The 21,304-nt window shown below is 56.0% G+C and overlaps 1 protein-coding gene across 1 annotated transcript in view; it reads right to left on the bottom strand.

Annotated features, from left to right (window-relative positions):
• Window positions 1-21,304, bottom strand: part of ZBTB46 (zinc finger and BTB domain containing 46) — a 55,070-nt gene that overhangs the window by 23,273 nt on the left and 10,493 nt on the right. Inside the window, exon 2 of the mRNA XM_060078014.1 lies at window positions 11,716-12,684. Within this exon, the coding sequence (XP_059933997.1) occupies window positions 11,716-12,652 (937 nt within the window). The 5' untranslated portion in view covers window positions 12,653-12,684. The remainder of the gene's footprint in view (window positions 1-11,715; window positions 12,685-21,304) is intronic.

Genomic DNA, 21,304 nt, shown 5'->3' with positions numbered 1-21,304 from the left:
ACGGCGGGGTCCGGGGGGCGCACGAGCTCCCCGCAGAGACCTGCACGCCAGGGTGGTGCCGAGTGCCGAGGCAAAGACACAGGAGGTTCCAGAAAGCTGAACTGAACGTGAAGAGGGAAAGAGCCCGGTGGTCCTCCCCACGAGATGCAGGAGGACAGAGGGTCCCCTGTGTCCTGAAGGGGCTCGGCCAGCCTCTGTCCCATGACGGCCGCCAGAGAGCAGAGCGACTTCCATGACGAGGCCACCCCTTAGCCTCCTTGATGGTGCACGAGAAAACTCGGACCCAGCCTGCTTCATGGTGCACCTTCGTGTTGGAGGAAATTACTCAAAGCTGCAGAACCAGAGGGCACGGAGTCAAGAACCACCATCAGACAATCCACCAGACTCACCCAAAATGCCTCAGACAGCTTTCACGGAACAGTTCAATCATTGCAAGCGATTGGACTTCTGACTGTGGTCCTCGGACAGGAGTCAGGATCAGAACCGAAGAGCCAGGGCCCCAGGCACCTTGGGGACACATGGCCACTGACCGATGTTTGCAGACACTCCCGAACTGGAAGGGCACATTTGTCCACGCAAGGTGCATAGGAACTGGGTTTTGGGGTGTGGGGAGGGCCCACCTCCGCAGAGCCCCTCAGGTGTCAAGCGCCCTGGGGGCACTGGGGCCCCGGGGAACAGGCTGAGAGATCACAGGGGCCCTGACCAGGGGCATCACGTCCCACAGGGCAGCACACCCTGGGTGCCACCACCTGGATGGGTCTAACTTCTCCCCAAGGATACAAGGCACCAAGGACACTGCTGAGGTGCAGCATCAGGCTACTGCTGACCGAAGCTCCGGAAGGATGCTTTCTTTTTTTCAAACTATAAGCCTTTTCATATTTTTCTGCCAATTCCTAAATGTTATATCAGCACTGACTTTTCATTTCTAGCCACTAAGTGTAGGGATTAAATCAAGTTGAAATGAAGGCTTTGCCTCTGTCTGCACAGGCTCCTGTAAGACTTAAGCGGTTCTCAGTTCCGGGGCTGCAAAGGCCAGGATCTGGGTCCAGCAGGGCCCTGTTCCTGGTGGAGGCTGCTTCCTGGCTTGCAGACGGCCACCTCCCCGCTGTCCTCACCTCGGTGGGTGAGCAGACGGAGGGCGCAGGCTCTGAGGCGACGCAGCTGCTGAGGGCCTCCGTTTATCCTGATGACTTCCTCACCGGCCCCATCTCCAAATACAGCCACACCAGGGTTAGGGATTCAACATATGAATTTAGGGGACACAAACATTCAGCCCATAACAGACTGAAAACTAAAAAACACCAGATTTCAAAACCAAAATTTTAATGGAATTATATTAACAGTTTAAGTTCAAAAGCGTGTAAAAGAAATCAAGATTAGCTGAAAGATTCCAACCACACGTGAAAAGCTAAAAGTTGGGTTTCGAAGAAGGGTGTCTGGGGTCTGTTGACTGAGAACTGCCGTGAAACGAGGGGCGGGAGGGACTGGCGAGCCCGAGCCACAGACACACTTCACGGGCCGACGCTCTAAAGATGCTCGTTGGGGAGCGGTGAGGGGCCACGAGATGTAGGGTGACAGTGAAGGAAATGAAAGCCGTCAACTGAAAAATTCCCACATGAACATTTATGACTCAGGAAAGGTACCACCGTCCAGGGAACCAAGACCAGACACGCCTCTGCAGCTGTCAGGCTACCTGCGGTCACTCAGTGACCTAACCTAGAGCCCTCGCGGGTCCAGTGAAGAGCCAGCTGCACAGCCCCGAGCAGCTCGTGATAGGACACGCGGACATGCTCTCAGCACCTGAGTGCACCCTCCATCTCCCAAGCCTTGCGGTCTGTCTGCTGAGCACCCAGGTCGAAATTCAAGCCCCCAGTTCTGGAAACAGCACTTGGGACGTCTCCCAGTATAGGGATGATACCAGTCAAACGGAGCTTGGAAGGAACTGGTCATTCTGAAGATGAGAGTCCTGAAGGAGACCAGAAGGGCTAAGGGGACTTGACTCTCCGACATCATCTTGATGGGCCGGGCACACACACAGCGCAGCCTAGGGCGCCCCATGCTGGCCCGGGTGGGCTCCTGCACTCATGCTGGCATCCACTTTGGAGGTGCAGGGAGACCCAGTTTCCCCAGAATTTCTTGTTCAAATGAGAAAGCGGAGGAAAGTGCCCAGAAGGGAGAGGGTGTAAGGCCAACCCTGGGCCCTCCCAGGTCCTGAGCCTCCTGCCAGGTAGACAGGCTGGGAGCCTGGTGAGGGGCAGGGGGCAGGGGTGGTGCCTGAGGTCACCGGCCAGGCGCCAGGAGAGAGAGCAGGTCCTTCCCGGGCCCTTGCAGACCACAGCTTGACTTCAAAAGGACGGATTAAGACGCTGAGGTCAAGAACGAAATTCTACAAACAGAACAGGGAGTTGAAAGCAACAGTTAACATTGCAACAAACCCTTTCATAGATAAAGAGTTTGATGTTACTAAAGCCACAAAATAGGCTCTTACCAGATTATTGTTATCAAAAAACTAAAACCATTCCAAATACTTCGGCGGGGTGGGGGGTTTGGGACCAATATAGCTGTCCTACCCGTTAGCAGCAGCAACGGCTTTTCTTTAGCAACTTGACATTCACGGGTTAAACTCAGACTTCATTTTGTGCTGCTTTCAGGTGGATCTCAGCTGGAGCCGGGAGAGCTGGGAAGCCAGGCTCGGACCTGAGCTTCAGGAACGGCCTCCAGCCTAAGCCATCAGCCACCATGTGTGACAGGACTGCCCCCAAGTCCCCTCCAGGCAGGGACATCTCCTGAGCGAGGACCCCAGGGGCTCCTTCCTTCAGCTGCTAGAGCTCATCCACCAAGCGACAACCCTGAAAACGTCTCATCTAACATTTTACCTCTGAACAGTGACGAACGTAGACTCAGTGACTTAGAAAAAACCTTAAATAGTGAGGTTAAAAAACTGACAGGGACTTCCCTGGTGGTGCAGTGGTTAAGAATCTGCCTCCCAATGCCTGGGACACGGGTTCGAGCCCTGGTCCGGGAAGATCCCACATGCAGCGGAGCAACTAAGCCTGTGCGCCACAGCTACTGAGCCTGCGCTCTAGAGCCCGCGAGCCACAACTACTGAGTCCACGTGCCACAACTGCTGAAGCCACACACCTAGAGCCTGTGCTCTGCAACAAGAGACGCCACCGCAATGAGAAACCTGTGCACCACAACGAAGAGTAGCCCCTGCTCGCCCCAACTAGAGAAAAGCCCGCGCACAGCAACAAAGACCCAACGCAGCCAAAAATAATAAAATTAAAAAAAATAAAACTGCAGACCCTTTGAGCCAGCAATTCAACTATTAAAAAAACAAACAAACAACCGACAAACCAGGGGCCAGATGAGGTGCGACGGGCTGGGCTGTTAGCTGTGGGGCGGTGGACCCCTTCCAGGTCACCTGGTGATGCCACAGGGGGCTTCCTCGGACAGAAGAGACCACGGCGGCACTGCTAGCAGCTGGACGGGGAGACCGGCCACCAAGACAAGGGACAGAGTGTGTGCAGCCATTTCCCACACGCGTGTGATGGCAGGAAATGTCCCCCCACCGACCGCCCAGGGCAGGGGAAAAGGTGCTCAGGGCTTCTTCCCCAGGCTGACCTCTTTTTAATAAACAAGGCAACCAGGATGAAAATATCAACATCTAACTGTAAAGGGCCAAGTGCTAAATGTAAAGATTGATTCTAGAGCAGAAAGGGGTTTGGCGGGGCGGGTCCTTCTTCCTGTAAGTGATACATTGTAACATTTTAAAAATTTCACTCACTTACAACCTTTGGCTAAAAAGCAGAAAACAGATTATAATTAAAATAAGCAGAATTTCTAAACAATTAAACTAGAAGATGCTGTGTGAGCTGCAAAGTGGGGAATAAACAGATGACGGAGCAGAGGTGGGAGCAAGTCCAGGGCCAGGGGTGATGGCACAGGGGCCGCCCTCACCACGAGGGCCTGGTCAAAAGCAGACACTCGGTCTCTAAGATTTCCCCAAATGTCCACTCTTCACGATTCTCAAAGATGCTCCCAAGCTGCCTTTGAGAGGCTTCCTGCAGATGTCCCAGCCCAGCCTGTGGCCTCTCATCCAGGGAACAGGCACCCCGCGAACACAGATGTGTAAACAGCAACACAGCGGAACCTTCTGGATGAGTGGAAACTGCGGGGCCGAGGCTGTCCCCCGGGGGACTCCACCCTCCCGAGTTACAGCTCAGACCAGACCTTAGTCCTAACTTCCGCTAGATCTCACAAACAAGGCAAAAAAAAGTTCAAAAAACTATAATTATGCACTTTGTCCAAAATCTACCTTCTTATTACTTCATGTGTCTAAGGTGTATTATTTCTTAAGTGCTTCTTTATCCAAGTTAAAATCAAGTTACCTCATTTTCTTTAACTACCAAAATGTTTTCACTTCATAGAAGAAATTCTCTTTAATTAAAAATATATATACAGTTAGTAAGGTAGTTCCATGGGCAGGTGGTATCAGAACAGCTGGACACCACATGCAGAAGGTGACCGTGAAGGCGGACCCCTTGCCTGCCACATGCAAAGACCAGCATGCATCCCAGGCCTGTAGTCACACCCAATCCTCCAGGGGAACCACGGGAGAAATCTTTGTGACCTTAGGCAAAGGTCCCTTGGATTAGACCCAAATAGCATGAACCATAAAAGAAAAAAGTTCACATACTGGCCTTCATCAAAATTTAAAATGTGTACACTCTTAAAAAGACACTGTTACAGGAAAAAATGAGCCAAAGGCTGAGAGAGAATGTTTTCAGAGCACACACCTGACGAAGGACTTGCCACCAGGACACTCGGAGGATGCTCTACTCAGCAGAAGACGCTTCCCCAGGAAGAGGGGTCAATGGCTACTAGGAAACAATGCTCGTCGTCAGAGTGGGACCCCGGGCAGTACAGGGTGCTGGACGGCCCAGCCCTCAAACCCGCCACCATGCACAGCCCTGAGCACAGACCGCTCAAAGGAAGACAGGGGAGGCTGGTGAACCCCTGAGAAGACAGTCAGAAAACCATAAGGAACCTAGGGTCAGGACAGGAATAAAGATGCAGATGTAGAGACTGGACTTGAGGACACGGGAGGGGGAAGGGTAAGCTGGGATGAAGTGAGAGAGTGGTATGGACGTATATACACTACCAAACGTAAAACAGATAGCTAGTGGGAAGCAGCTGCATAGCACAGGGAGCTCAGCTGGGTGCTTTGTGACCACCTAGAGGGGTGGGATAGGGAGGGTGGGAGGGAGATGCAAGAGGGAGGGGATATGGGGATATATGTACACATATAGCTGATTCACTTTGTTATAAAGCAGAAACTAAAAACATTGTAAAGCAATTATACTCCAATAAAGATGTTAAAAAAAAAAAAAGAAAGAAAACCATAAGGAGATGTCCCCACACCCTCCAGAACCAATCCACGGGATGCTGACACGAGCGTACATCACACACACCTGGTTTCTTGCACACACACTACCCGACGGCCCAGCAGCCCAGTCCTGGGAGGAATGCAGACAAATCACACAAATACTCGTCCTGGGACGTTCAGAGCAGCTTGATCATAATTGCCAGAAATCACCCAAATAACCCAAACGTCCATCAGCAGGTGTGTTACAGCAGAGAACGGAATAACGTTGGCAGTGAAAGGATGATTTGTGGACGCACGTGGCGGCCTGAGCAAACCCTGAGAGCGTGTTGGAAGTCACAGCCAGGGACAGATCAGAAGTTCCCGAGGCTGTGGAGGGAAGCAGCCCGGGGTCCCCTGCTGGTGACTGTGCAGGGCCAGGTTGGTTTCCTGGCTGTGATGCTGACACATCAGCATTGGGGGAAGCTGCCTAACAGGTGCACGGGCTCTCTCTGCATTATTGCTTACAAGTGACTGTAAATCTGCATCATCTCAAAATGGACACCAGTGGACCGCACAGCACACCCTGTGTGACACCCTCCCTTGCAACCCCCAGGCTGGCAGGAGGCGGGGTGGGGTGGCCGGGGTCCAGAGGCTGAGGGGATGTCTTGAGGGGACGTCTGTCATCCAAAGGCACATGTATGGTGTGGGGAACGCAGGCTCTGGTGAGAGGCTGGCGGGAGTGCCAGGATGAGGTGCTGCTGTCGGCCCTCTGGAATTCAGAGAACGAGGCGGGTTTGGATGATCGGATGCATAAACATGTATACACGGCAAGACGTCAGCAGGTGGAGAATCTCAACGCAGGCAGGCTCACTTTCGTTTTTTCAACTTTTCTGTAAGTGTGAATATTTCCCCCCATAAAATGGCAGGGAGAGAGACAATAAATTATTCAAACCGTACACTTGAAATCTGTGCAGTTTATTTTTTTTAATAAATTTATTTATTTTATTTTAGGCTGCATTGGGTCTTTGTTGCTGTGCACAGGCTTTTCTCTAGTTGAGGCGAGCGGGGGCTACTCCTCGTTGCGGTGTGCGGGCTTCTCATTGCGGTGGCTTCTCTTGTTGCGGAGGACGGGCTCTAGGCGCTCAGGCCTCAGTAGTTGTGGCATGCGAGCTCTAGAGCGTAGGCTCAGTAGTTGTGACGCACGGGCTTAGCTGCTCCGTGGCATGTGGAATCTTCCCGGACCAGGGCTCGAACCCGTGTCCCCTGCATTGGCAGGCGGATTCTTAACCACTGTGCCACCAGGGAAGCCCTGTGCAGTTTATTGAATGTATATCATACTTAAAACAATAGGAAAGGGAATGGCAGTTTTCACCAAAACACCTCGCTATTATCTGTGTTCCCATGATGGTCCCCAGGTGTCTGGGTCCTAATCTCCGTGAACATGTCACCTCACGTGGCAAAAGGGACTTTGCAAGTGTGACGGGAGATCACCCTGCCGGCCCAGGGGTCCCTGTCCACACAAGGGTCCATCTCAGAGGAAGAGGGAGGCATGAGGGCCAGAGCCAGCGAAGGGGATGTGGCACCAGAGCTGAGGGCCAAGTGACACAGGGCCACGGACCAAGGAATGTGGCGCCTCTGGAAGCTGGAAAAGGCCGGGATTCTCCCCTGAGCCCCCAGAAGGATCCAGCCCTACGAACCGGCGACATCTGGGCGAGAGATAATACAGCTGGGCCGCTTCAAGCCACTAAGTCTGCGGTGATTTGTCACAGCAGCAGGAAACAGACACACCCCTAGAAACACCTCTAGGTCTACACCAAAAACACACATGCCACCAGCACCAGAAGGCATGCACTGAGGGTCTTAGCAGCCAGGTCCATCAAGGTCAGGACAGAGCCCACGGCTGGGGAAGGGGCGGGCACCCCCGTGGGCTCCATCAACAGCAGACTGATCGGGAGAAACCAGCACACAGAGGCCGAGTCAGGACACACTGCCTGGGGAGGTGGTCCCCAGGACGGGTGTCGGGGTGTCTCGGGGGGGGGTCATGCCCCCCTTGCCGGCTGAACATCTGGGATTTGACTTAGAAGAGTCAAATGTGTATGTTCTGCTTCCATCTTTTAAAAGTCTGATAAAAGCAGTAGCATAAAAGTTTTCAAATGAACAGTTAAAAATTACACTCACAACTCCTTTTAAAATCTCCATTTAAATGTAAGCTCCCAAGCTGTGCTTTTAAGTGTATGTATATAAATACATGTATAGGGCTTCCCTGGTGGCGCAGTGGTTGAGAGTCCGCCTGCCGATGCAGGGGACGTGGGTTCGTGCCCTGGTCCAGGAAGATCCCACATGCCGCGGAGCAGCTGGGCCCGTGAGCTATGGCCGCTGGGCCTGCGCGTCCGGAGCCTGTGCTCCACAACGGGTGGGGGGGCCACAGCGGTGAGAGGCCCGCGTACCGCAAAAAAAAAATACACGTATATACAGCAAATACAAAATGTACGAGCATCTCCCTGGGCACTTCAACACAATCAGAGCCTCCTTGTCCCTGGGAGGTGGGTGCCTGTGGGGCTTCGGTCCCCACCCCGGTCGGCACCCTGGGGGCGTCACTGTCACAGTGTCCAAACATCAGAAGAAAACACACACTTGGTTGAAGAGGACAAAACCCCTCAAATTCAAATCAAAACAGGACCCAGCGAGGTGGCGGCACGTCTGGGAACCTGCCTGGAAGCAGCAAAGGCAGGTGACCTCCGTGTCAGGCCAGCAGGGGGCGCCCGCGAGACCAGGAAGAGCTGAAACGCACCCTGGAGCAAATGAGCCGTGGAAAAGCTGCCAGCCGGCTCTGCCAGCACCAGGGCCCCAGCCAACCCCCACCCCTCTGTCGCGAGTGGAGCCTTGGGGGTCCCGAGAGCGACCGCGGGCCGCGCCCACCTGTCGCCTCCCAGGGGCCCCGCCTTGTCCTGACCCACCCAGACCCAGACCCTCCAGCTCCTCCACAGGGTGGGGTCGGGGGGTGGCCCTGGGTGACCAGCCTCGGCTCCCACATCTAGATGATGCGAGGCCTCAGGGGCTCTGTCTTCAGGAACTGAATTTTCTAGAAAGTCCAGGAACTCCCATTTCATCAGAAAAGAAGCTCTGCTGGCCACTCATCAAAGCCACAGTGATGAGGATCTCCAGTCCGGGTGGTAACTCGGAAGTGCGGCCTCAGGCCAGGACTGGGCGGCCAGCGGGGCACAGGCCAAGGGTCCCAGTCAGCGCCGAGCCCCGCCCTCGCCCAGGCCCCGTCCCCAGCGAGCCCGCTCTCCTGGGCCAGCACGAAGGCCCCTCCCCCACCTCCCTTCTCAGCAGCAGGTACGTTCCCAACGTACCTCCCCATGAAGACCACTGCTGAGGTGTCAGGGCAGCAGCTGCCCCCTGACCACGGCCCCAAGGTCGACCAGAGGAGTTCCAGGCAATTCCGCTCATTTCTGAAAGGAAAACATCTGGGGGTACAGCCAAGGGAGGGGCTACAGGCCTGGCTTCAGCCCCAGCATCGAGCTGCGAGGGAAGAGACCCTCCGACCTGGGCCGGGGAGGGCTGGGCCCTGGCCCCAGCAGGACGGCAGCTGTGAGCTTAGAGCATCCACCAGAGTCTCCGGGGGCCACCTGCACGCCCTGAACCCGCTCTGTGGTCCCCACGTCCTCTTCAAAATCCCAGGACGCCAGGGCCCACCCTTACCGAGGTTCAGGGATAAACAGTTCCTCCTTCACGAGACCCACACGCTTTATTCTAGCTCAGAACTTTATTTCTGCAGATCCTTTTCGGGACACGTGTGGGATGTCGGGATGGGGCACCTGGGCTCTCCTGGCACCAGCTTCTGAACAAGTACAACCCACCGCATCGGAGGCTCACGGTCTTGGGAGCACAGACAAGGGGCCGAGGCCGGAGCCGGCAGCTACCACGGGCCCGGCCTGTGTCCATTGCACCTGCACGTTTAAACGCCGTTTCCCACAGCTGTAACCTGGAGGTACATTTCAATGGATGTTTTCTTGGAAGCTACTGGGTTAGAGAGCACTTGGCTGCCTGCTTGGAAGAATCACTTTTAAACGCGAACAGGCCCCAGAGTCCCTGATGCCGAGGTGGGGACACACAGGGGACAGGGCGGCGGTCCTGCTGCAGGGCTGGGCATCAGAGCATCTTCGTCAAGTGCCCTGAATGATCGGCAGGAACTGCCTGACACATTCCTTTGGAAAAGGGCCTTTTCTCCTATAAACAGGATGAGAAGAAAACAATACTCTCCTCTAAGATGTAATAAATCTTTAATGAAAGCAAACTCTCCTCCACTGGGGATCACAATTTATGCTTCCAAATCCCAGCCCAGGGCCAGGGCAGAGGAATAAATGGCCACCGTGACGGGCAGAGCCGTCCCACGCAAGCCCACACCTCGGGTCCTTGTCTTAGCAACTCAGGGGAAATCTCGCAGTTGCCTTGGTAACCCAAGGGATTTCAGACATTAGCAAGAGTACACCAGCAGAAATCACTTGTTGGATTCTAAAAACACCTTCTGCTCGACAACTGCATTTAAAACATCAAACCCACAGGCTTAAGGAGCGTCCTTGTCCTTAACATGCTGATGGGCTCTCCGATCTAGAGCCTCCAGCCCCTCGGCCCGCCGGACAACTCGTGATGCGGCAGGTGTAGGACAGGACGGGAAGGCTCTGCGGCCCTGACCCACCCAGAAGGTTCCTTAAGTCAGTCCCTGTGGATGCTGCTCTCCAGGCTTTCGTCAGAGCTAAAGGGACGTTTAGGCGTCACGGAGAGAGCAGACACAGACAACCACTGTGCCGACCGCTGGCAGGGAGACAGGTGGGCTTTCTATCATCTCAGAAACTTAACCTTCTTCTGACAGTTCAGTTACACTCAACGGTTCTGCGGGGGGCTTCCCATCAGGGACACTGGCCACGTCATGACCAGGGGTGGGCGGCTCCTGGCATCCAGTGGGCGGAGGCCAGGGCACTGCCGATGTCCTACAGCGCGAAGGACGCCACCTCACACAGAATCATCCTGCCGAGGGGGCGACAGTGGTGGGACCGGCTTGGCCTGAACCTGCAGGAGGCTGGCCCAGCGCTCGGGGCTGGGGATGCACAGGCCAGCGAGAATGAGAACCAGTAAGAAAGGCTACAGCGTCTCCTGGGGGTGATGAGGAAGTTCTGGAGATGGATAGTGGCGATGTATTTAATGCCAGTACACTTAAAAATGGTTAAAGGGGTGAAGTGCACGATACGTAGGTCTTACCACAATAATCACGCTGTTGTATCAAGAGCCCCAGGGTTGCCCTCCCAACCCCAGCACAGGCCTAGCACTGGTGACACCTTTCAGGGCTTGTGCCCACGGTCCACTGCCTTCTGTCCACCTCTGAGCCCCCACTGATTTCTACCCTCCTTCCTGGAGGGGCCTCCCCAACGCGGTCACTTGCCGAGAAGCCTCCATCCTGCTCTGGACCAACCCCGTCCCACCAACGCCCCTCCTCACTGCAGACGCAGCCCTCGAGGTCCCATCTGCCACTCGGGGAAGCTCGGTGCAGCCCTGACTATCACATGCTCAGTGCCAGCAAGAGCACCTGGCATCTAGTAAACATTTCATTTGTTTACTAGCCCGGGAGACAGATAAAACCATCCTCCAGAGGGTGAGGGCCAGCGTCAACAAAGCTAAGCTAAGAGCCCTCACGGCTGACGGACTCGGGGTCCAGAAGGGGCTCCCCACCTGTGCGGTAACGCCCAGCGGCTGCTCTGTGGGTGAACCACAGAACCCGCACTTGTTGGCAACGAGGAAACACCCCTCACTGGGAGGGGGGCTTGTGGCCACGGCCCTCACGTGCCCAGGACGAAACACACACACGTGGTGTTTCTTCCACGTTGACAACAATGGCCACGGCCGGCGCCCACACACGTGGCCTGTCCTTCCCTTCCACCCGAGTCACGTCACTTCGTGCACTTCTTCATCTTTTTAACACTGTCATGTCTAAATCTTTAAAAATTAAGTTACGCCACCCAGTGCCTACGAGAGGCTCCACCACACCCCACGCTGGGGATCCTTCCGGGTGTCACCCCGCCTTTCCAGCTCCAGAAAATCCCCAGCCCAGCAGCCTCCGTGTGTCGGCGGCCCTGGCATGCCCGCCGGGACGCGTCGGCCACCTTCCCCGCGCTCACACCGACCTACTACGAAAGGGGGTGACCCACAGAAAGCCACCAGCGAGAGCCTGGAAAGGTGCCCCTGCGTGGACAAAACGAGCAGCCCCAGGGCCACTGACCAACAGTGCCTTTGGGCTGCCCGTGACCCCAGGGCGCCTGAGCCCGGCCTGTACCAAACCAAAGGCTTACTTGAGTCTCGGCTGCTGAAGGGCCACCCGGACGTCGGGAGGAAAGATGGCAGCGGGGAGCCGGCCCGGCTGTCGTCCTCCACGTGCTGTGTGATGTGCCGGACCGTGTCTTTGTTTTTCCGATTCTTCCTCCGGCCCGTGGGCTGCCAGCCGTCCCCTGCCACCTGCTCCGAGAAGGAGTTCTGAGCGGCCCCATCCCCGGTGGACGGCGGCTCGCTGCCCCCGTAGTGGGCCGGCGAGAGCTGCTCCTCCTTGACGTGCAGGGGCCCGTAGGCCGTGTCGCCAGGCCACAGCGGCTGGGAGGACAGGTCGGCGGGGCCGTCGGCCTTGGGCTCCTGGTCCTCCTTCCCGCAGCTGCTCCCGCCCTCGTGGCAGCTGGCGATGGCCGAGTCCCCGGAAGAGTTGGCGGGGCTCGTGCGGCGGGCCAGCCACGGGGAGATGCTCCTCCCGGCCATCACGGCGGAGATGAGGGCGTCTGCGCCGCTGCTCGGGGGGGCACCCACCTCGAACTCCGAGAGCTCGTCTGAGGCGTCCGGCTTGATGCTGATGTCCAGCGCGGCCTTGATGAAGTCATGGCAGGCCTGCACAATGTCCGTCATCTGCAGGAAGCTGGCCGCTGACATCACCTCGATGACGTTCCTGCTGGTGAGGGCCAGGTGGGCGGAGTACATGAAGTCGATGATGGCCTTGAAGCCCTGGGCCGTGACGATGTCCAGGTGCGTGACCGTGGCCTGGTCGGACGCCTTCTGCACCTGGCAGTAGAGCGTCTTAAAGTAGCGGCTGCTGCCGAGCAGGACGTTCTTGTGCGCCTTGAAGACCTTGCCCTCGACCACCACGCACACGTCGCACAGGACGCCGTGCTGCCTCTGCTCGTTGAGCTCGTGGAGCAGATGCCGGTAGTGGGACGCGATTTCCATATCTTCCCGCCGGTTGTTCATCTGGGATCCCAGGGTGGTCTCTTCTATGGACTCTGTGGGGCAAGAACGGAAGGGTTACCCGCACGGTCGACACACACCCCGGGGGAGTTAGGAGGGTGCACGGAGGGCGGCCACCCGGGCACAGGGCACTCGACGGTGGGCACCTGAACCAGCGTCCGGTTTGAGGCTCACCTGTCGTCGGGCACATGGCGCTCTGAACAGAATCCTACACGCTGCAGCCAACCCTCCGAGCAAACAAATATTCCAGAAAGGAGGAAAACACCCATCCACAGTCGAAGCGACTTTCTCACCCAAACAGAAACTCAGAACATCGAGGCCACGTAACCCAGGGGCACCTTCATCCCTCACCCTTGGAGAAGCATCCTTTAAAAACAAAGCGACAACAACATCCTACCCAAACAAAACCCCTAGAACAGGAAGGACTGAAGCTGCACATCCATAAACTCCCAAACTCCAGCCCAAGCCAGCTCCAGAGGCGGAAGGCCCTGTGACCAGCTCAGCCCCCAGGAAGGGGTCTTTGGGGGAGGGACCCAAGGTGATGAGAACCCCCTTCGCAGTCCCAAGCGCCCGAATCATTTCTCGAGTTGGGCCCCACACGCTGCTGTCCCCAGACTCGTCCCCCAGCTCTTTGCTGCTCCCAAAGTTTCCCGGGGCCACCGGACTGGGCAGACAAAACAACAGAACTTCAGTGCCGCCCAGACTGGAGGCCAGAGCCCGACCGAGGCCGAGGTGTGGGCAGGACTCCCTCGAAGGCCCCGCCGGGGGATGCATCCTGGCCTCCGTCAGCTTCTGCGGTGACCGCTCAGTGTCCTTGGCTCGTGGAAGCGTCGCCCACCTCTGCCTCTGCCGTCTCCCTGCGTGTGTGTCTGTCCCAGTGTCCCCTCCCACAAGGACACGGTCACATCGGATTAGGCCCATCCTACTACCTCAGTACAAATCACATCCAAACTAGGTCAGGTTCTGAGGCGCTGGGGGCTAGGACTTCACTGTACGAAATCTGGGGCCAGGCTCACCGCATAAGACGCCCTGCAGAAGACAGGTCTTCCCTGATAAACACACGGTTTAACAGCTGGTCAAAGGTGCGGACATCTGTCCAGCTTTCCCCGGGGCGGAGGGCGGGGCCGCCTCATTTGTGCAACACCTTCCTTTAGACTTTACATTTCGCATCACCATCTGAGGTCACCTGGAAACGCCCACAGTCCCCAAGCTGGGAGAACGAGGCTGGGGAGGGTCCAAGCCTTTCACTCCCTTGTCTCCCTCGACAGCCCACTCAGCACCGTCCCTGCCACGCGAGAACAGAGACCCCCCGCTCCAACCAGTCCCCCCTGACTCGAAGACCAGAAGTAAACACGCTGCTTCGATCGTGTGACAGCGGCGGGACCTGGCCCCGCGGATGGGCCCGGAGGAGAGCAGGCGCTCACAGCTGGCTGCAGGGGCCCCAGGCCCACAGCTGACACCCAGTGCTCGGCCCTGGGTGCGTGGACCACCCCCAAGGGTGGTCAGCAGCCGGTCTGCCCCTCCCCCAGGGCGCGGGAGGTGGGGAGGGGGACAGACAGGCCGTCCAGGTGTGGCTTCACACCGCACACCTGGCGTTACAGACTCAGGTTAGCCAGACGCTGAGGGAGGAACCGAAACACACGTCAAACCAGGAAATCGACCATTAAACTCAAAGCATCGGCTTCATGCCCGGAGTCCACGCGGAGCTCCGGCCAAATATGGGGGGAGGTACCGAGAGCCCTAAGGACCCTGTGTTCAAGTTAGGGAGAGGCATGTTTCATCGCCTGACTTCCTATATGAATAATAAGCCTCCTTACTCGCCAGTGAAACAGAGAGCCTAAGAATTAGGAAGAACACTGAAAAGGGGCAAAATGCCAGTGCCATTTTAGAGAAGCAACAACTACCTCAGGGGGCTTGCGGTTCTCAAATAATTTCAACTCATATGGAAAGTTCTAAAATAAATTAATATTCAAGCAGAGCAACTTAAAATCAGTTATGTACTTCGTAGAGATTTTGTTGTAAGAAAACACAATTTTCATTAGGGAAAAAAATCACCTGTACACTAAAAAAAAAAGAAAAGGCATCTAAAGGAATGATCATCAAAAATAGATTTGTCTGCGGGACTTCCCTGGCAGTTCAGTGGTTAGGACTCCGCGCTTCCACTGCAGGGCGCGCAGTTCGATTCCTGGTTGAGGAACTAAGATCCCACGTGCCGTGCAGTGCAGCCAAAAAAAAAAACCAAACAAACAAACAACAAAAAAAACAAAAACAAAAAACGATTAGTCTGCTATGGAAATATTAAGGATACATGTAATTTATCCAATTTATCCAGGAAACTTTAGGGGAATAACTGAATTTGCATTACAAAGTTGGTTATGTCTCCATATCAGTAAGAGGTCATGAGGGTCCCACCCACCTGACCACAGCAGAAGAGCGGCTGCCCAGTTGCATTTCAGCAGCTGTGACCCTAAAAATGGAAGCATCCTGGGTAGTCATGTCATATGATGGCCTGATAAGAAAGATGCAGGCTTCAGACTAAAGCGCACTCACCACAGTTTTTCTTTGAGGGCAAGGGCAGCAGAGCATCTGCTACTGTCCAGTGAAGATGCACCTGGCCATGGGTCACACAGCTGTTCAGGGAACACACACCTATGGACCCACACCTGTTCACAGGACACACACCTGTGGACTGATAACCTGACTGTCATCTCTGAATTACCTGTGCTGCTGCACAGATCACAGGGCATTTTCATGCATCCAAAGGTCCACGCGGGCAGCCCTGTGAGGAAGGGACCCTCAGAGAGAAGCCTGCGGTCCTAAGGGACTCAGATGCCACACTGACAGGAGCAGCTAAGGCTGGGTGAGACCAAGGGGCATTTGTTGCCACACCGGCACCTGAGACTTCACCGAAGTGACCCACGTGCCACCTGGAAGCCACACCATCTCTCCAGTGTTTTTATTTCTCCTGTGGGGTCTCTACTGTCTATTTTATTTATAGCTTGCTAATCTCAAGACACTTCAGTTTCGGACAGAATCACTTATGAAACGTGACCACTTTGGTGCCAGAACAACTTGAATCTATGTTCCAGACCAAACTCCAAAAGCTGCGTCGCAAAAAAAAAAAGCTGCGTCGCCCTGCACAGTGCAGGGCTCAGGGCTGGCCGCCCTCACCCGGGTAACCTGGGGCACAGGGACCATGCCAGAGACCCCACAGCGAGTGGCGCAGGGGGCAGCCGCGGGTCTGCCCCGCCCAGTGGGCAGCCTGCCAGCTGCGGGACACATTTCCAATCCCACAGCCTCCGGGAAGGGCGGAGGTGGTCTCCAAGCTGCCAGGGAAACTGAGGCTTGGAGATTCCCAGAGTCCGGCTGTCGGGGAGCCACCAAGCACATGCTGGGCGCCACCATCCCGGGCCCCCAAGTCTCACTGTTGCGAGACAGCTCCCATGACCCGAGAGACACAAGTCTCGGCTGCTCAGCACGGTGACCCAGGGGCGAGGGGGGCTTTGAGGTCTCCCCCAAACAAGCCGCACTCAGATGTGAGCACAGATCTGCTCTGCCAGCCTCCTCTCTGAGAGGCAGGTACCCGATGCGGGTGTCAGGGGGCTCCCCTGTCTGTCACTTCCAGGGTTCAGAGCCCCCAGCACCTCAATCCCAGAGCACCTCCCAAACCTTTTCCCTACAGCATCTGAAGGTAGAGGGGTCTCAACCAAAAGCCATCTTCACAAATTATCAGCAGGAGCTATGTGTCTTATTCATCCCGTGCATCCATGAGACCACTGATGCTTCGTGGGCAAAAGCCAAATAAATTGCCAAGCCTCAAAATGTACAAGAACCATGAAACGTGGAGACCGCTGTGAGTACATTTCATTTGCTGCACTGTGTATTCAAAGTAGTAATTCCAGGAGCTGGATGGGGTATTTTTTTCCTCTGGTCCTTAAGGAGCTCCACCTGGAAGGCAGCTGGTTTTAATAAGAATGTAAAAGAGTGGATGCAATTTGGACGTGTGTCCTGCTGTACCCAAACAAGCCCCAGGTCTGTACAGGGACCTGGGCCCCTGGTGGGCCGGCCCCTCCCCCAGGCCAGTCACCAAGTCTCAGTCCAGAAAAACCCAACCTAGCAGGTAAGTGCCTCCAACACCGACAGAACCTCCTTGCCAGCCCAACTTCACCTCCCTTCTCACTTCTGCATTTTCATTGCACTCAATTTCCACTTCCTTGAAATTTTCCTTCAAATGTTACCTAACAGGCAAATATTGTTTTAAAGCAGAAGCAAGATGCCTTTAGTGCTAGAACCAAGCCGCCCCGATGCTGGTCTGCAGAAGCCAAGCTGCTTCCCGCAGGCCCAACCGGCCGAGCCCATCTAAACGGCCCTTCCACAAAGACACGGGTGAATCTCTTGATAACTACGCGGCCTGAAAGCAGCTGGACAAAGGAGACGGTGCAGGAGTCCCTGCCATGAAACCGGAACCTGCAAAGCGACCTACAGGGAAAGGGACAGAAGGCAGGTCAGGGGCTGCCTGGCCTGGGGACAGCGAGGCGGGGAGCCCCCGGGCGTGTGCAAACCAGTCCAACTACACTCTGACGAGTCGTTTGCTGTAAGCAAATCATTACAAGGTCGATTAGAATCTATTTTTATGGAAACATTCTTGTTCAACTACAAACATGTGCGTATCTATTGCCTTTTGCTGTGGGTCGCACCGTATCCCCCAAACTCACTCATCGGAGCCTTAATCCCCAGACCACAGCATGTGACCTTATTTGGAAATAGGGCCCTTGCAGATGTAACTGGTTAAGACAAGGTCGTTAGGGTGGGCCCCGATCCAACGTGACATGTGTCCTTATAGGAAGGGGACACTGGGACACAGACACCTCACAGGGAGACGGCTGTGTGATAACAGTGACGAGGCCACAGCCAAGGAACCAGCAGAAGCTGGAGAAATGCCTGGGACAGAGGGGGCGCGGCCCTTGCCCTCCAACTTCTGACCTCTGGGACCGCGACCGGATAAATCTCTGTCGTTTAAGACATTCAGCCCCGGGTTCTGTCAGGAGCCCCAGGACATATCATATCTACCACGGAACACCACTGATGCCAACGGCGTGATTCAGCGTGGATGAAAAGCACTCTGATGCTTCTCGACAAGAAAAGCCCGCTCTGCCTAACCCCGGGTGTCCCAGGGCAGAACCCAGGCAGCTCAGCACCCTCTCTCCACGGACATTACTTCCCTCACCCCGAGGGTTACGACGTTCTGAAAAACCCAAGGTCAAGACACCAACGATGGGAAATCATGTTATAACCCACAGTTTATATACATCGTATTGTCAGTGTTCACAGTTGCCTTTTAAGATTTAAAACCGAGCTCCTGCCTGGGAAGAAATACTCCACATGCGTTAACAGAAGTCATCCTTAACTGCCTGATGGGGGCGGCTTCGCCCAAAGTTTCTCCGGTGACCACAGTCTGACGCCCTTGGGTGCTGGAGACCGGCACGATCCCAGAAGGCGAAGCTGTGCCGCCAGGACGGGCCCTGCCCCGCCCTCCCCCTTGCTGCGGCCTCTTGCGGTTCCGTCGCCTCCATCCAGGCTGGAGTGGCCCCCACCCCACCTGTCCCACCTGCGTAAATGTCACCTCGCTCTCAGGGTGCGCACCCTGACCGCGTAGGGCTGGACGCGTCCTGTGACCCCGGGAACCCCCCCTTCCAAGACCGTTGGGGTGGCTTCCTCCACCCCCCGCCTGCTCAGCCCTCACTCTCAGCGGAGAAGGACCCACAGAGTCCCAGGGTCTCACCCAGGTCCCGGCGTTTCCCCAGGCTGTTTCCGCGTTGGCCCCTGCGGCGCCCAGGAGCCTGGAGCTGCACTGGGTGATGGCACCCAGGAGCCTGGAGCTGCGCTGGGTGCTGGAGCCCAGGCTGAGGACAAGGCTCCCCCAGCCACGATTCCAGAGCAGCACACAGGTGCCGCGAGGGCGCCCGCGCTTGGGCAGGGGCCAGGGTCGGGGAGACTTCCCAGAAGGGGGCACAGGCCAGTCAGGACAAGGGAGTAGGCGCTGGGGGTGGGAGGGCGGGGGGAGGGCCCCAGGAGGGAGCAGCACGCTGCGGGTGGTGCTGGCCTCTACACAAGGCCCCGTGAGCTGCCATTCCCGGGTTCAGGGCCTCGGCGGGGGGGAGCCCTCCCATGCTGACCCTGGCCTGGAGCTAAGCAAGCCTCAAGGGGGCTGGACAGAGTCCACCTTCGCACTCCAGGTCTGCGCTGGCGTGGAGACAACACAGCAACCCCAGCGACCCAGCCGAGCCCTGAGCCTGGAGGTGCCAGGCCACCGAGCCACCGCCCTGGCCGTTCCAGCCCAGCCCCAGAGGACCGCGGCCCTGACCGACGGAAGGACCGTGGAAGTCGGCCCCAGCACTTCGGGACACAGGAGCCCCTGTGTTTCAGGATGGTCAGAGTGCAGCGAGCAGTGGCCAAAACACAGGCAGCCCAGAGATGGCACAACACCTTGGGCGTCTGGCAGGAGAGAGCACGCGACAGTGAGATGGGGCAGGGCCAGGGAAAGACCCCGCAACCAGCCAGGGCGGTGCCAGTGTAGGCCTCAGGGTGGCACCAGCCACCGAGACCAAGAGCCCAGAGCCCAACTCACTGAGGGGAGACCTGGACTCTCACGGGGGAGCAGCCCCCCCAGCGGGTCCCAGACATCCTGATTCGGGCTCTGGCACAGGGAAAGTGCCCAGGGCCCCGGGAACAAGTGGAGGGGCAGGGAGAGAACAGAAGAGACCAGGCAGGGACAGGGGAGACCTGCCTTAAAGGCCTCAGTCAGAGCCAAGGCCCCGGCCGGGCGCGGCGGCCCGAGAGCTCTGTCACTTCTGCTGGTGGGAGGCTGGTCGGGGGAATGACTGGGGAGAGAAAGAGGAAGAGGTCACCACTTGACCTGTGCTCCCAGGCACCTCCTGCTACACTCGACTCCCATTTTGGGCGTTTCGTCTCTAAACCGTGCTTCATCATAACTATCAGCTCCCTTACGTGCTCGTTTTACAGGTGAAGCGACAAAGGCAAACCCTGCTGTGGAACACAAAAGGGATGCAAGCGCCCCGCTGGTGACACTGCCTCCTCCTCCAGGGAGCCTCCAGGGGCTCCTCCCACTATGGCTCGCAAGGTGCCTCTGTCACCAGACACCTTGACACCTTCCCACCGAATCTGAGAGCCTCTCCACACAGGGACCACATCTCGACGCTGAACAGTCCTGGTGCACACCCTTGGGGGGGTCAACAAAACGACAGTACCGGGCTTCCCTGGTGGTGCAGTGGTTAAGAATCTGCCTGCCAGTGCAGGGAACACGGGTTTGAGCCCTGGTCCGGGAAGATCCCACATGCCACGGAGCAACTAAGCCCATGTGCCACAACTACTGAAGCCTGCGCTCTAGAGCCCGTGAGCCACAACTGAGCCCGCGTGCCTAGAGAATGTGCTCCGCCACAAAGAGTAGCCCCCGCTCACCACAACTAGAGAAAGCCCGCGACCTGGCTGGTTGCGGGGTCTTTCCCTGGCCCTGCCCCATCTCATTGTCACATTGGATCTTGGCAGATTTAACCAAGTTAAAATGAGGTCATAACCCAAGTGGGTCTGATGTGTCACCAAAGGGGGAAATCTGGACACAGACATGCACAGAGGGACGAAGGCAGAGACGGGAAGGACGTGGCCACAAGCTCAGGGGCGCCTGGGCCCCAAGAGCTGAAGAGGCAGGAACGACCCTCCCCCAGAGCCCCCAGAGGGAGCACAGCCCTGGACCCCTTGCTAAAAGGGAACACATTTCTGTTGTGTTTGCCATCCGTTTGTGGCACTTTTGTTACAAAAGCCCTAGAAAAAGCCACACATCCACTTAAAATTTTTGTAAATTTTTCTTAGAAAGAAAGCTGATCAGCTTAACAAGGCAGAAGAATGCTTTCCAAGGGTTTTAAATCTGAGATACGCTGTGACTCAAAATGTTAACTAACACTCGTGAGCCCTGCCGCCAAGAAAAACGTAGAATCTAAATAGGAAATAACCTAAAAGCAGTGCCTGTTCTCAAGCCATAGGATGGATTCTTTTGTTGTCTTTTTCAACTTTTTACTTTGAAACACTTTCCAACCTAAGGAAAAGTTACAAGAATAATTCAGAGAACTCCCACCTAACCCTTAACCAGAAACACCGCTTTTTTTTTTTAACATTTTGCAACATTTGTTTACATCAAGTAACTGCTGGAATCTTTAATAGGTCTTTCTCTTTTGTTTGTTTGTTTATAAATTTATTTTAGGCTGCTTTGGTCTTCGTTGCTGTGCCTGGGTTTTTTCTAGTTGCCGCGAGCAGGGGCTACTCTTCGTTGCGGTGCATGGGCTTCTCATTGTGGTGCCTTCTCTTGTTTCGGAGCACGGGCTCTAGGTGCACGGGCTTCAGTAGTTGTGGCACGCGGGCTCAACAGTTGTGGCTCGAGGGCTCTAGAGCGCAGGCTCAGTAGTTGTGGTGCACGGGCTTAGTCCGTGGCATGTGGGATCTTCCTGGACCAGGGCTCGAACCCGTGTCCCCTGCATCAGCAGGCAGATTCTTAACCACTGCGCCACTGCACCACTGCCCCAGGGAAGCCCTATAGGTCTCTTTTTTCTTAAAAGTTGCATTGCTGGAAAACAAGAGAAGCCA

This window comes from Mesoplodon densirostris, chromosome 16, assembly GCF_025265405.1.
Source record: "Mesoplodon densirostris isolate mMesDen1 chromosome 16, mMesDen1 primary haplotype, whole genome shotgun sequence".
NCBI classification, from domain to species: Eukaryota; Metazoa; Chordata; class Mammalia; order Artiodactyla; family Ziphiidae; genus Mesoplodon; species Mesoplodon densirostris.
This window is presented reverse-complemented; position numbering and strand designations above follow the sequence as displayed.